The sequence below is a fragment of the Perognathus longimembris genome, chromosome 13 (assembly GCF_023159225.1).
Source record: "Perognathus longimembris pacificus isolate PPM17 chromosome 13, ASM2315922v1, whole genome shotgun sequence".
NCBI classification, from domain to species: Eukaryota; Metazoa; Chordata; class Mammalia; order Rodentia; family Heteromyidae; genus Perognathus; species Perognathus longimembris.
The window spans coordinates 3,011,797-3,027,616 of record NC_063173.1 but is presented as its reverse complement, the minus strand read 5'-3'; the positions used below and the strand labels follow the sequence as shown (position 1 = coordinate 3,027,616).

The 15,820-nt window shown below is 51.4% G+C and overlaps 1 protein-coding gene across 3 annotated transcripts in view; it reads left to right on the top strand.

The window, feature by feature from the left end:
- Nucleotides 1-15,820, top strand: part of Tenm4 (teneurin transmembrane protein 4) — a 567,737-nt gene that overhangs the window by 282,483 nt on the left and 269,434 nt on the right. For 2 of the 3 annotated variants that reach the window (XM_048361200.1, XM_048361199.1), the window contains exon 6: nt 2,791-3,000. The exons of the other annotated variant lie outside the window; for it this stretch is intronic. In XM_048361200.1, the coding sequence (XP_048217157.1) occupies nt 2,791-3,000 (210 nt within the window). The remainder of the gene's footprint in view (nt 1-2,790; nt 3,001-15,820) is intronic. 3 annotated transcript variants of the gene reach the window in all.

Genomic DNA, 15,820 nt, shown 5'->3' with positions numbered 1-15,820 from the left:
CACACGCACACCAGAGGAAGTGAGGCACAAAAGGTAAAACAATTGGCCTAAGTTCACTGCACTAGCAGGTAGCAGATAGTGGACATGTATTTCAAACAAGGCAGTCTAGCGTCAGAGCCCAGACTCTCTGTTTGCCCTCTGTTTGCCTCTCCTGCTTCTGCACATGCTGAATTCTAGCAGTGCATCACAGTACATGGATTTCAGGTGTGCACATTATAAAGCACGAGTTTTAACTTGAGTTAAAACAGATATTTCCTAATAGTTTCCTGCATCCTAAGAAGTGATTCTCTGCACCCATGCTTGGAGTTCTCTGAACCAACTGCCAGTGAATGAGAAGATGGGGATTACACCGTTTCTAATCCTGTCTGTAGCTCTCTAGGAAGTTCTTGTACTTGCTAGGCGCCGGGCACTTTGTCTGGCCCTTCCAGTGTGAACAATGACCATTCAGAGTTCCCCACAGGCCTGGAGAGTGGCTGCTCAATTGAACCGATGGAAAAGGAGGCAGGCATGAAACCTGAAAAGGAGCACCCAGGGCTGGGCTCAATTCAGGATTCTTGAAGTTTATGACGGGATAATTTACTGAGTTCTGGAATTCCTTCCTTGGTAAAGCTTGACGTCTTTTCTCAGGAAGAGACTGGAACAAACACCCTGGAACTACATATCGTATTTCTGAACTTTGGGCTGAAATTCTAACAACTGGACATGGTATGGTCCTGGTTATCTCAGACTCATCAAAGGCTCTGATTGGAGATTAAAAGATGTCTGGTTAATAAAAGAGGAAATGAGAGTACATTTGCTTAATAAATGCAGCCTGGTAGAAAAAGCCTTTCTAAAACTGGGATCATAGGGAAAAGAGAGTCAAAGGAGTCAGGAATGGGTCTTGATGGGATGGTTGTATTCAAGTTAACGGGCATGTCGTACTGCAGAGGCTCCTTCGTACTAAGTGTGTTCACATAGAAGATCTCCTGTGCTCACAGTAACTGTATGAAAGGTGAGATGCTGTGGATTACACTGTGTTAGCTATGTATACCTTCTCACACCCTGACCCCAATTTTCTCTAACCAAAGGTTTACTCTTGTCTGTACCCCAGGAAAAGGCCAAGGATGGCTAAAGATGAACTAAAGTTCTCTGTCACCCACGGCCTATCTAGACCACATAGTCTCTTTTCTCTTCCATGCTTCTTTCCTAATAAGCTTTCCTTACACTTTCAAAAAAAAAAAAAAAAAAACAGGATAAGTGCCAAGAGGCTGGACAATTTACAAACGAGAAACTAGACGTAATTTTTCCCAAGGTCATATAGATGATAGGAGGCTAGGCTAAGAGGCAAACTACAGGTTTGTTGAATGCCAAAGCTTGTTCTAAAAGAGCCTCCGAACAGAGGTACTGTTTATGTTTATGTAGAAGACAGGTGCAGCGAGGACGGTGGTGCAAATGTGCTATCTGAACAGAAAACAGGTTGGTTCGTGGGAAGGCAATGCCTTAGTCTCACAGCCCTCGCTGGAGAGCGGGGGGCAGGCTTTCGTGGTGAATTGGGAGTATTGAATTTGGACACCTGAATTATAGCCTGAAGGTTCGAGTAAGGGAACCAAAACTTAACAGGAGAAGCCATTCAAAGACTCAACCTTGATAGTTGATACCTGTGCCTCAGTTGTTCCTGTTGTGTTTCAAACAAACAAACAAACAAAAAAGCCACCTAACTGGGAAAGAGCAAGGGAAAGGGTGATATTGTCCAAAAAGAAATGTACTCATTACCTGACTTATGTAACTATAACTACTCTATACATCACCTTTATAATAACAATAGTTTTTTTTTAAAAAAAAGAGTTACCTACCCAGTAAGTAAAACCATTAATGGTGTCATTCCCAGTTAAGCTCAGGGGCTTGGTGTTAAGGTCATCGACCTGCAAAATGTCACAGGATTTTTTGGCCACGAACTGCGTGAGCTTCTGTGGTGTAGACAGGTGTTGCTTTGCCCCCAGCAAACAGCAGCCCTGCCACATGGCACGATGGCTTGTCCGGACTGCGTTACGGTTCCTAAGGTTGTCTCTTTGCAAAGCTGGATGGGTATGATTATGCCACCCACCTTCTGTCTGTCAAGACAGGAGAGAATAAGTGGTCGTTGCTGTCAAGTGGATGCGTTGTCTTGTACTGTATACTTTCATGTGTCCTGTGCTTATGTTCTTGTACACGATACACTGCACACGTAGCAAGCCCAACCACAGACAAGACTGCAGATTGTCTGCTCAACGGTCATCCCCTCCTCCAGAAGACCTGGGCGTTTGTTCATAGAACCATAAAACCGGGCCCTTAGTTCCCAGAGGCAACGTAAACTAGGGTCAGACACGCTGAACTCTGGGATTCACATAATGGTCGTGTCCCACTATACACCGAGACCCCCTTTAATTATTAAAACTTAAGGATCACCGTGTGTTTAGATCCCTGGAGTTCACTGACATCACGAATACTTCTTTCGTGCACACCATGCAGCGGGCACGGTAGCTTCTTAGGGCCTCGCTGTCACCCAGTTTGCAGAGCAGGGCAGTCCTAGGGAAGCACCATAAAAACCTTACACTCTTAGAAAAGGAACATGTCAGTGGTGTGTGGCATGCCCAAGGTGTGTATGTGGGGGGTGGGGATGTGGGGTGTGCCTGAGGTCATTCTTTCCAGCCAAACCGACACCCCATGTCTCCTCCCCTCCCCCCTCCCCTGCCCTCCCCCCCCCCCCGCGTGTGCCCGGGAATGGATTTTCATCGTTTCTCTTCTGTCTGTGTTTGTCTTTGTGGCCCGCAGGTGCTCCCTTGCCTTGTTCGTCCGCCTCATCAACCCCCATTGAGCAGTCCCCCTCCCCGCCCCCTTCCCCTCGGGCCAATGAGAGCCAGAGGCGGTTGCTAGGCAACGGTGTGGCCCAGCCAACCCCGGACTCAGACTCTGAAGAAGAGTTTGTCCCTAATTCATTCTTAGTTAAAAGTGGCTCTGCCAGCCTGGGGGTCGCAGCAAACGGTAAGTGCCTCTCTTCCTAATAACTTTTGGGGTGTTGTTTCTTTTTTACAAGTTTGTGTGGGGGGGGTGTTTGTTTGTTTGTTTGTTTTCTTCTTATTGGCTATGCCTGCTCAGACTGCTGCTGGCAGGGGTGGAGGGGTCTGGCGCCTGGGGTTGCCCTGTTGCCCCCCAGGACAGAGCCAGCAGGCAGATGGCTCTGATGGAGGCGCATGGACAGGCAGCAGAGACAGAGGCAGGTGACGACACAGAGACTCAGGTTCAGACGGCAGGAAGGCAGCCAGCAGCACCGGGGGGCGGGGGGACTGGCGGGGGGGGGGGACTGTTCCAGGCTTTGCCACCTGTTGCCTCGCCGGAGCCTCCCCAGGGTGCTAGCCAGAGGAATGGTATCGGGTGAAGCCCCCCCACCCCCGGTACTGCCGCCCCTGGAAGAGCTGAGCCTCCAGACACCGGGCAAGAAGGCAGCCCCAAAGTGTCAGCAAGCCCCCGGGGGGCCTCAATCTGCCTGCCACCAGGCCCAGTAGAGTTCAGCGTGAATCTGCCCAGTGGAGAGCTCTGTGTTTCTCCGCCCTCTGCTAGCTTTCTTGAGAAGAAGTTGGAAGGCTCTTGTAGCTGGCGGGCTTTTGCCCTTGACGGGGGTGCTGTTTGACTTCGGCCCACATGTTTGCCCTTTCTGTTTCCAGAAGCTTGTTTGCAAGGACGTCCTCCAGAGGACGGGAACCTTTAAGTGGGAAAGGGAAGGGCATGAGGTGACTTGGGATCAGTCACTAGAGACCAAGTTTTCCTCACTCAAAGAGGAAAAAAGTTTGACTGTCTTCCCACACATGATTCTGTGGCTTGTGCTGATTTGTCGCACGGTAGCTTCCCAGAGCCTCTGTGGTACTGAATTCCAAGCCAGATTCTGGGAACCCGGGCAAAGACTCCAAGAAGCCGAAGGCGGAGCCCGTGGGCGCTGGAGTCAGACAGTGGATGTAAGATGTTTCACTGTGAGGCTTGGGACAAGGGTCTGGGCCTCTCGGGGAGTTTGTTTCCTCCTGCAGAAAGCCACAGTCCACTACTCTGCTCATCCTGAGCCCCACCACAGTGCGGGCACACACCAGAGGTTTAGTAAACACCCGCCCACCTCCTTCCAGAGAACTTGCCACGCTCTCCCTCCCCACCCCCCACCCCCAAATTGCCCAGCACTTGGGCAAGCCATTAGAAATGCTAGCGCCTACCTTCCTCTTGGGAACAGGTCACAGCAGTGCAAGGTGATAAGGGAGAAAGGAGCCTCACAGGAAGGTGTTGGGTGAGTGAGAAAGGACCAACAGGCGGTCTGAGGACATTAGGCAATGCATCATCCTGCAGGAGAGCTGGCAGCACCCGAGGGAAAAGTGTCACTTTCCCCTGGTAACCTGGAATCTTCTGGGCATCGGAAACATGGACAAAGAACTTGGGGTGGAAGAAGAGCCAACCCCGGTTTCTTAAATCCAAGGACCTGGGCCTGAAACAGTCTGGGAAGGAAATATATTTACTGGGAAACCCAACCAGCCAGCCAGACACATAAACGAATAGCTTGGATGAGGGTATGGGTGGTAGTGGTGGGGGGGGGGGGGGGAGCAGAGAATGTTCTTTGTTCATTTCTGAGTAAATAAGCCTTGCAGGTAAAAGAGAAGGCAAGAGATTAAAGTCCTTAATCTCTCCCTTTGTTAATTAAGGGAGCCAGAGCAATGGCTTTGTTGCTAGTTCTGGGGCAAACAGGAGCTATTGCATTATTGATGTGTATGGAAGACAGGAACTTTGGCCTGAAGCTGTCTGCTCAATTCTGCTCCCCCTTGTTCCCACTCCCCCCGGGGCCTTAGGAGCTTTGGATTCCTCCTTCCCAGGGCCCTTGAGCCCCACTTTAAAGAGTGTTAATAAATGTGTCCTATGGCCCGGAGGGAGTCTGGGTTCTGATTGGTCTGCTGCTCTGGGACTTGGTTTGAGAGAGAGGCCCCTGAGCGGCAGCCTAGAGCTAGACCTGCCTGCTGCCTTCCTGCCTCCTGAGTCACCAAAAAGGGAGGTCCTCTTTGTGCCAGAGGACCTGCTGGTACTGGCCCGGACCTAGCTCTGGTAAGTGATGCCAATGGGTCTTGCTACCTTGTGGGCTTGGTACATGCTTATTGGGTTTCTTTTTCTTTCTTTCTTAAAAGTATTTTAATGGGATTATCTGTATTGTTTTTTGCTAATTATAAAAGTAGCAATGCATATTAATGTTTGGATTGCCCAGAAGGAGCAAATGTGGAGTTTTAATGTGATTCCCTCTTGCAGACATAGCCACTTTGTAACAGTTTGGTGTGTGCTCTTGCAAGTTCTCCTTATTCATTGTTTGGATGAGTAAATGAATGGCCCAATGAGTGAGCAATACAAACTGGAAAGCATACGGTGAGGCTGATACCAGGCACCAGGGCTTCGTACCTGTAATCTCAAGAGTTGGACACCGGAGGATCTTGGTTCAAAGCCAGCCTGGGCAGGAAAGTCTCTGAGACACATTTCCACTTAACCACCAAAAACAACAACAAAAGACAAATCAGAAGTGGAGCTAGGTATGGCTCAAGTGGTAGAGAGCTAGCCCTGAGCAAAAAAAAAAAAAAAAAAGCTCAGGGACAGCTTCCAGGCTGTGAGTTCAAGCCCCAGAACTGTCCAAAATAAAAACAAAGCCAAACAAGTGTAGCTGAAACCGCAAGGGGTATAACGTCCTTGTGCAAGTACCATGGGCAACTCAGGCAAGGTCCCTCACCTCTCCCCTCCACTGTGGCTCTAGCTGTGAAGTAGGAAACGCCTGCCAAGTTGGTTGTGGAGTCCAAAGGTGACACAGCTGGGGTCTGAGGGGGTACGTAGTTCAGCGTTGGGGTGCTGGCCCTGGAAACCAGCAGAAATAACAAAGCCAGTGTGCTTCCTGAGCTGCACACCCCTATGCTTCCACTTATCTAAACTTGAGGGACCACCCCCAAACAGATCAATAGCTTGAGGGCTTGCTTCCCTGAGGCTGAATTCAGAGCACAGTTTCCATGACAAAAGGTGTCCCTCTCAAGGATTTCTCCGAAGGATGTTAAAGCAGCCAGGGCCGTGTCTAGTGTGTGGAAACTGAGCTTCTTGAGCCTGCTTTCCAGGGGCCCAGCTTGCCTGCTTCCCCAGAGACAGCTGTGTCAACTCTAGCTGGGCACTGACTGCCGGTACCCTGCGTCTGTGAGGCTTCGGATCTGCCCCTGGATCTGCCCCTGCGAAGTCCCCCCTGGAAAGTGTAAAGAGAGCTTGTGGGGCTGGGCAGCTCATTGCCCCTTGGGGGTGGGGGTGGGAACCGGACAGGGGTTTCTTTCTGTCATCCCAATCCTAATCCTCTCCCAAGAGAATGGATCCAGAAGTCACTGATGTACACAGAGCCAAGAATTCACCCAAATATCAACTGACCGCAGTCGAGAGGCTAAGGACGCGGTGAGGATTAAGTACGTGTTTGTACTTACCCCACGGAAACTTTTCAGGGTAAATACTAAATGCTTTGTGAATCGATCTACCTTCTGGAGTGAAGAGGCTTTGAACACTGGCGGGGTGGGGGGGGGGAGTAGTGTTTAAGAGGGTCAAGGATATTGAGTATCTCAAAGCTGAGGGATAGTGGGGTGGGTGGGAAAATTTGCATCCAATGAGTACTTTCTCTGTACAAGCCTACATGCCTTGTCCTACTAGGACTTCACTTTATCTCCGTGTCACTTTTTTTTTTTTTTTTTTGCCAGTCCTGGGGCTTGAACTCAGCACCTGAGCACTGTCCCTGGCTTCTTTTTGCTCAAGGCTAGCACTCTACCACTTGAGCCACAGCGCCACTTCTGGCCGTTTTCTATATATGTGGTGCTGGGGAATCGAACCCAGGGCTTTATGTTTACGAGGCAAGCACTCTTGCCACTAGGCCATATTCCCAGCCCCATGTCACTTTTTTTTTTAAACTGGTACTGGGGCTTTAATTTAGGGCCTGGGTGCTGTCGCTTAGCGTTTTCATTCAAAGCTAGGACTCGTCCACTTGAGCCACATCTTCACTAATGGCTCCTATGTGCTTTTTGTGGGAACTGTAGGGTTTTCAAAGAATCAGAACGTATAACTGAGGCATTACAGTTTGTGGCTGCTTCCTGAAAGCTAAGTCCTGGGTAGTGGACCATCTTTAACCCCCAGTCCTTCCTGCCTGGCCTGGAACCATTTCTCACTGTTGTTTGTCAGTTTAATTGACTTTCTCAGGTTTTAAGCGGCAGGGATTATTTTGTTTTGACTTCCAATCCAGTGGAGAAGTGTTTATTTTTCTTTCTAAATGGGAAACACTGCTATTCGTGCAGGCTCCTTCAAAAAAAAAAAGTGTTTTCTAAAAATGCAACTTAATTTAGGACCTATCCACAGTTTGGGGGGGGGGGGCGGTGATTCTGCTGGGGTCCTTTCAAGTCATTTTGTGAATTCAGGAGGCCAGGGATACCCATTTCTTCTTGTTGAGAGGTCCAGGAGGCCATTTGTCCTCTTCTACCAGAAATTCCATGGGGCCTGTATTTGTTGTTCCATACCAACTGCAGTTACTTCGGCCGGCTTGTTTAGCAAGCTCTCAGGGTAAAGGATAGGAGGTATATAAAGTTCTCAGGCAATTTTGTTCTCCATTTCTCCCAGCTCCCTTGCATGGAAAAAAAAAATGCTTTGTTGGTAAATAAATCCTTTCTGGGGGAAGTGAAGTTCCTAACTCTGAATAGAAAGACAAATTGACTTCTTTATCCATTCATTGCTGATGACATTTTAAATGTTGGGGGGTGTTTTGCAGAGAGTTGAGGGGGCTGAGGGTGTTCTAAGCAAGGAAACACTGAAAATATGTTAACACAATCAAACTTCCTTAAACGAACCCTTTGGAATCAGATGCTTTGAAAATTTGTTACTTTCCAACTATGCCAAGACAACAGAGTACATCTTCTGTATTCTCCCCAAGTTCCCGTAGCAATCACTGATTCCGTAGTCAAACGTAAAAATAGTTACACTAGTAGAATTTTTTTCGGGGGGGTGGGCCAGTCCTGGGGCTTGAACTCAGGGCCTGAGCACTGTCCCTGGCTTCTTTTTGCTCAAGGCTAGCACTCTGCCACTTGAGTCACAGCGCCACTTCTGGCCATTTTCTGTCTATGTGGTGCTGGTGAATCGAACCCGGGGCTTCATGTATGTGAAGCAAGCATTCTACCACTAGGCCATATCCCCAGCCCACACTAGTAGAATTAAAGAGAGAGGTGGAGGGGAAAGACTACAGGCCTCTTATCAGTTCGAGGCAGGTTTTGATTGGGTTGTTTCGTTTTACGCCTATACTGGATCGGAACTTGTTTGCTCGGTTGGCACTCTACCGTTGGAGTCGGGCCTCTAGAGCAGCCTTCTGTTGTTCATTTTGGAGTGTCACAGGTTTTCCCACCCAGATTCGCTTGAGCCTGGCGTGGGAACGCAGGGGCCAGGGGCTGAGTGGTCACTGCCCTGAAGTCTAGAACTCAACGCATCTGAGTTCTTCCAGACCTCTTCCGGGCGGCGTCTGCGGCCACTGTCCCTTCTGCAGTTCACTCTCTTCTAGAGACTTCTTTGTCCGGTGGCCGGGGCTCTGGCCCTATGCACGTCTGGCTTCGCCGGCCACGCCACGTTCCCTGACTTCGGCTTTGGCCACGCCGTGACTCACCAGCACTAACCACAGACGGTGCTGGGCCCCCAACGGCAAACTTGGAGACCAGGATCAAACTGAACAATAAGTTGATCCTCTCCTTGCCATCCGAACGCACAGGCAGTGTGGAGGATTGGCCCACGGAGCCCCTGCGGCAGGGCTGGGTGTACTTGCCCCGGAGCAGGGTTAGCGTTTGCACCGTGGCGCAGACTGTGGGGGCCCCTGCCCTCATCTGTGGGCTCCCTGGACTAGGTCAGCGCTCACCTGGGCCTCCCCCCCAGAGGTGGATGATTACACCTTCTAATTGGGGGCAGCCAGGGACACCCTCTCGAGGGTCACTTCTGCTTCACGTCGTTTACAAAGGCCTTTTTCATGCGTTACCTCAGGCAAACTCCAGTGACTCTAATTTAATTGCCACCTTGGCTTGCTAGGAGGGAAGACGTCTTCCTGACCTTGCAGAATAAACAGGTCACACTTTGAATTAATGCAACTGCACAGCCCCAGAGAACTGGGGCCCTCTAATTAGTCACCCCCGCGACTAGATGGCAGCCTCTCTGGAGTTCCTTTCTACTCATTTTCCCAAATACCCCTGCATTCTAAGATACGAAATTAACGTTTCTGGTGTAGGGCTGCCTTGATTGGCTCCGGGAATTCCTCGACCGTCCTTTGATGAAGGCTCGTGGGCACGGGGCCTGGCTTTCTCCGTCTAGAAACGGAACCTGATTTCCGTCCCCGTCGAAATGGGCGTGACCGACTCCGTGGGGCCTCTGCGGACCGCAGGCCGCATCTCAGAGCGTCTCGGGACACTTCGGGGCCCCGCGTGTAGAAAGGGTGCCTGGAAGGAGGCCAGGGAGAGTGTGTGTGCGCGTGTGTGCGTGTGTGCGTGTGTGTGTGTGTGTGTGTGTGACTGGAGAGAAGGAGAGTCTCGTGGACATTCCTGTCTTGGTTAGTTTTGAACCATGATTCTCAGTTCTCAGCCTCCTTCATAGCTGTGATCGCAGGCATGAGCTGCCCGTGCCCAGCCACAGTACAAGTAACGTGTGTACAGCGCCCCGGGGCTCAACGCTTCTGGTGCCCGTCGGCTCAGCGGATCCTCCCAGCGGCGGCGGCGGAGGCTCAGTGGGGCGGACGCTGGCTGTGCGTGCGTAGGAAGCGTGGCGCAGAGGAGCTCACGGCCCCGGCAGAGCTGCCCCTCGGCTGCTCGGCCGCGTACCACTTTGGGATTTGCGCGGGGAAACCCAGTCACGACCTGGGGAGTGCGCTACATCCCTGAAGCTCCACGACCCAGTTGCAGACCTCCGCGGGAGGGGCTGAGGACTCCCCGAGCTAGGATGGAGCACTGCGTGCGCCTGCGCGTGGAACGGTCCCCCCCCCCCCCCCCCCCGCCGGCTTCTGACCCTGGCTGTGTCTCTAAGTTGCGGTGGTCTTGCCGCCTTGTCCTGGGTGCCTCCGCTCTGCGGTCCGTGCAGCGAGAGAAGCAGATGAGAGAGCCACTTCCCAAGCTTGGTTGACGGTGCAGACCACGGTAACGTGTCCACCCACGCCGTGACTTATGTTCCTTTAAACTGCCCCTGGCTGCCAGGCTAGGTGGTGGCTGTTGAGGAGGAGGATACTGACTTTGCCCCTCCTGGGGCTTGAACTCGGGGCCTCGGTTGTCCCTTGGGTATGTCACTCCAGTCTGGCACTCTGTGACTTGAGCCATAGCGCTACTTCTGGCTTTGGGGTGGTTCATTACGGAGCAGAGTCTTGTGGGCTTTGCTGCCGGTGCTAACCTCCACTGCGGATCCTTCCATCTCAGCCTCCTGAGCACCTGAAGGACTTTTGTCCTCGTTGTTTTTAATGTAAGCCAATTTGCTTATAATGGGACTTTTACCACTGTAGTTCACTGGCCACGTAGCCCAGTATGTGATTTCCGACAAGCAGCAGGTACTGTCAAAGTAAACACAAGGAGATGATGAAGTTGTTCCGTTCTACCCAAAGAATGCGGCCCCAAGGACACGGAGCCCAGAGTTGCCTCTGCTACGCAGCCATCTTGGCCAATGCTTGATAGGACAAAGCACCACTGACAACAGGGTACCGGGCTGAGACTCCTCCTTCCGCGCGCCAGGGCCTGACTTGTGCAGAGGATTCCTGGGCCTGTGGCGGGGTATGACCCACCATCAGGGACCAGGGTACACCCTGGAATCCTAACCGTGTCTTGCTGCTCGGGAGCCCACCCTTCTTCCCTTTCCCGAATGTGGTCGTGGAGACCGTCCGCTCCCACCCTCCCCCCGGGCCCTCCCCTCGGGCCCTGTCATCAGCACGGAGGTGGGTGCTTTCAGCGCAGCTGGATCTCCCATTACTGGTTAATGGCTCCCCCGGTACGCTAGGAAAACATGTGGCTTTCTCTTCTCCCTCTTCCCTCTGCCCTCTCCCCCCCCAGAACTGCCATTATTTATATAGGTGTTTGAGATTAAAAACTGGAGGAGGGGGGGAATCCTCTATTTTATAAGGCCTAAGAGGAAAACAGGAAAGGGTTGGGGGTATGGCTCAGGTGTTAAGAAGAGCACTTGCCTAGAACCAAAGGCCTTGAGTTCAGGCCTCAGTGCCATCCCCCCCTGACCCTCAAAAAGAAAGAAAACCCCGGAAAACAGCAGTAGCACAACATGGAGCTGTGATAGGAAATGACAAGTTACAGAAGTCTGCAAGTTCTCACTGTGCTGTGTAGCCACGGGCAATTTGCTTAGCCTCTCTGGGCCTCACGTTCCTCCTTTGTAAACATGGAAGTTGATTTTTAGCAGGGCTTCACGAGGCTGTCGCATACGTGAGAAACGACGGGCAAGCTCTCTGGCACAGTGTTTGCGACATAATAGGTACCCGGCGACGGTTACTTTCCCTACTCCCCTTCTGGAAGCCAAAAGGTTTTGGCTAGCTATTCTGGAACGAAGGCAGATCGTTGCGCTCTTCCAGGCTTGGAAGAGCTGCCGCCATTGCAGTGACTAGCTCTGCCTGGGAGCCCTGAGCGATCGTCCCTTCCTCCCCCGCCTCCCCCTCCTCCCGAGTGATTTCCAGAGATTTCCTCGGGCGGGGGAGTGAGCCCAAGGCAGCAGCTAAGCAAACATTGTACGGGGGTCTCAGAAACAGAGTCTCAGACGGGGGCCTCGGCTTGACTTCCCTCCCCGCCGGCCCCCAGCGGGCGAGGGTTGAAGCTGTTGATGGGTTTTTTCTCCTGGGCAGCTGGCCATCCCCTTGGAGTTGAAAGAGAGGAAAATGACTGGTAATTCGTTTATGCTCCACTCTCTCCCTCTCCTGATGGGTCATTTTTTTTTCTATAAATAACACACACGAGCTAGTGATAATCATACATTTGCACTTCCAGAAACTTCTCTTTAGATGTCCCAGCGGAAACTCTGGAGGGAAAAGAACCAGCTTCTCCCGAGTATCTGTGTGACCCACAGAGAACGTTCCTGACTCACCCACGTACCCATCTGTTAGAGGAAGCTAGGAAAGGCAGTTTAGGGGTCCTTCCGAAGTAGAATGGGATACTGTCTGAGACACCAAGATTCCAGCATGCCCTGTGTTCACTGGTCTCCGCTGGCCCCTGGTTTTACTCCTCAATAATTACATTTTTAGGGGGCCAGAAAGTTAACTTGTCCAAATTGAAGTGGTAAACACCTTGTTGCTATTGTCTCAAGAGGGAATAAAAACGGAAGTTGAGATTATATTTGCTAATCTTGCAAAATGATGCATCTCATTAGCGAAAGTACAATGGGTCCGATGTCTTCTTGCTCCTAGACCCCCGCAGAGCCTCCTCCTGGGCTCCAGTCTCTTCCCGCACCCCTGACACTGGCCTGGGTTCTGAAAGTTCAGGTCTTCCTACCCACAAGCCCTTGATTCTCATGTGGCTGTTTAGTGGCTGTTTATCCAGGTACAGACCTGACTTCCTTCCTTCCTTCCTTTCTTCTTTCTTTTTCTTTTTTCTTTTTTTGGTACTGGTCATGGGGCCTGAACTCAGACAATGCCTGGGCATTGTCTCTGAGCGCCTTTTTACTCAAGACTACTGGAACCACAGCTGTACTTGTGGCTTTTTTTTTTTTTTTTTGGTAGTTTATTGGAGATAAGAGTTTCACAGACTTTCGTGCCCCGGCTGTCTTCAAACCGTGATCCTGTGATCCCAGCCTCCCGGGTAGCGAGGGTCACAGATGCGAGCCACCGGCACCAGGCTTTGACACCGTTCTTGCAGGGCATTCCTGGCGCCCGGTACAGGACCTGCAATGAGTGTTTTTGCAAGGCTAGGAGCCAAAGACATTGCTGGCCACAACAGACTCTCCCTCGCCGATTTCTAACGGAAGCGGGGGAGGGCCTTTCTGACTTGCACTGACGGAGGCAGAAGCCAGTCCTGTCCATCCTTCCCAAGCAATCCAATTCAGCAAGTTATGATTAAGGACCTAGCAGGTGCCGGGCGTGCACGGCTCACTCCTGGGCTGCGGCACACGCAGCCACACATCCCGCAGCTCTGCCCGGGAGCACAGCCGCGAGGGAGTCAAGATCCCAGAGGAGGCGGGGGCTGCGGACACCGCGGAGGTTTGGCATCAGCTGGAAGACAGTGAGTGGGGTCTTCCGGGAGGCAAAGGGTAACAACTCCTGAGGAGACAGGGAGCTTGGTTTGGCCTGATGTTCATACACTGCCTATCAGTGATTTGTGTGCAACTGAGTGCTTCCAGCCTAACGCTCAGATCTTGACGCGTTCATTTCCCCAGCCATCTGTCCATCCCTCCACCTATCCACTGAATACACTCATCGCGATGTCCCACCTCCCCTCTCAGGGAACAGATCTATAAGCAGATTTCATTTCCCGGAGGCTGATGCGGAGATGCGGCCAGGACTGTTGCCCCTGCTTTCGAGCACCTTCTGGATTCAAGTGTCATGTCATCCACGTTGCTCTGCCCTCCCCCTTCAAGTTGCTAGGGGGTGACAAGACTGAAACAGAAGACGTGGAGTTTGCATTTGAATTTTGCCTCTAGCATGATCAGCTATGATCTTTAGGAAATGATCAGCCCTCTTGAGTTTTAACGTCTTCCTCATACATAAAATGGACATAGTAATACGTATTTCAGAGCGTTGTTAGAAGTCAGTGTGGAAATCAGGGATAGAAAGCACTTTGCAAGGCATGTGGCTAGTGCAAAGTCTTTCCTTGAAGTGGTTGCTACTATCATCGTGGATGAACAATGATCACATTGCTGTTCTGGTTACTGGGAGGGCTATGGACTGAGCTTCGGGGAGGTACGCCACTTACCCAGAGTCACACAGACAGCAGGCGGCATTTTGCATTCTCGATAGGCCTGGCTCTTCCACCGCTTCGCACCTCACCAGGTGCCTGTCCTCATCTGTAGCCATTGTCTCCCTTTCTGGATATTCCCCAGGAAGCCACCAGCATCTAGAGGAGCCTCCGACGCAGCCCAGAGACTTCCCTTCCCGCCCTCCTGCGTTGAGCACCATGCCTCTTGCACATTTGGGCAGCATGCCCCCCGCCCCTGGCCAGAAGCCCCCTGAATGCAAGTCGCTGAGTTGCACTCCAGTGCTCTCACGTCCCTGCCGGGCCCCTGCGTGGGTGACAAGATGATGCATGAGTTCTGCCTGAGCGGCTTATTTGTCTGAACGGGTGAGGGCCTTTGTCCTGAGGTGGGTTAATGGTGAGGGGCAGTGGCCCCTTAAGGCCTGGACAATGGGCAAGCTCCTCAGGTCATGAAATCACTCAACAGAGTGGTCCTGAGCCCCTCAGAGTACAGAAGGCCTCTGCGCCCCCCCCCACTCCCCTCCCGGCAGGAGAGAGATGGGGGTCAAGCTGAGACAGCATCAGAGACCTTTGCGAGGACAGAGGCTGAGAGAGGAAACTAAGGCAGTGAGGATAGTCTCTTCCCCTGAACACTGCACCCCCTTCTCCATGGGGCTTCACCTACTCACCGCTAGCCACACTCAACTAGGCTCCCGGCCCGCACTGCAAACTCACGGCTGCAGACCACACTCTAGACTTTACCGCAGTCATGGCCCCCCAACACCCCCTTCTTGAACCTCTTTGATTCTCCCTCAAAGCCCTACTCAAGTGAGGTGCATTGGTCCTATCTGCCTGTCTTTCCTTCTGAATACGATCCTCTTTAAAAGGACAGTTATAATATTAAGCTCTTCTCAAGGTATAAATAATACTGATTTCAGTCAACTCTTTGGATGGGAAATGGAAGCGGGGATTCAAAACCAGGTCACCTTATTCCCGGTCTTGATTTTCCCTAATGTGTACCTGCATCCATCAACCCGTCTGTCCATCCATCCAGCAAAGGTGTCTGCAGCACTTACAGTATGCTGATGGTTGAATTGGTCTGTCCCCAGAGGTTCTTGAAGAAGGGCTTTGAACATCAACATCCAGTACTGCCAGGGTTCAGGAAGACATGCATGTGGTCCCATTATTAGCTACAATTTTTACGTTTTTATGTCCAGTTAAGAAGACATTTAAAAACCAAAGAAGACATGAGGAGCCCAAGGGAAGGGCATTTCAGGATGTACAGACTACAGGTCAGGGAAGAATGGACGGTGAACGAGAAAGTAGGAAACAGATCAGATAACTCATTCAAAGAGGGTAGGGTCAGAGATTCCCTACTAGTGGCGAAGAGAAAAACCAAGTGATTGGCTTAGGGTTCCAGCATCATGCTATCCTGACAGAATGTACTCACAGTGCATTTGGGGCTGGGGTAGTAGTTCAGTAGTAGCTCGATGGCTCAGCGTGTGCAAGGCCTGTGTGCAATTCCCAGCATTGAAAAAAAGACAGGGAAACAAAGGGAAAGGAGAGGTAAAATATACTTCTTTTTGTCTTAAGACCAGGACTCAAACTTGGTATCTCAGGCTTGGCAGCTCACTGACTGGCACTGTCCAACCTGGGCCACGCCTCCAACCACAAGACACACATCTTACCACACACGACCTAAATCTAACCAGGGAAACGCAGTGAAGACCCACAGAAAATGTAGACCCGTCTGTGGGAAAAGCGGCCTGGGCTTTTCAGAAATGTCAGTGCCATGAAAGAGAAACGAAAGTGTTTGGGTTGGGTGCGAGGCTCCTGCAGAGAGCCTAACAAGAGACTAACAAAATACCACAGCCAAATGTCACACTTGGATCTTGATTAGA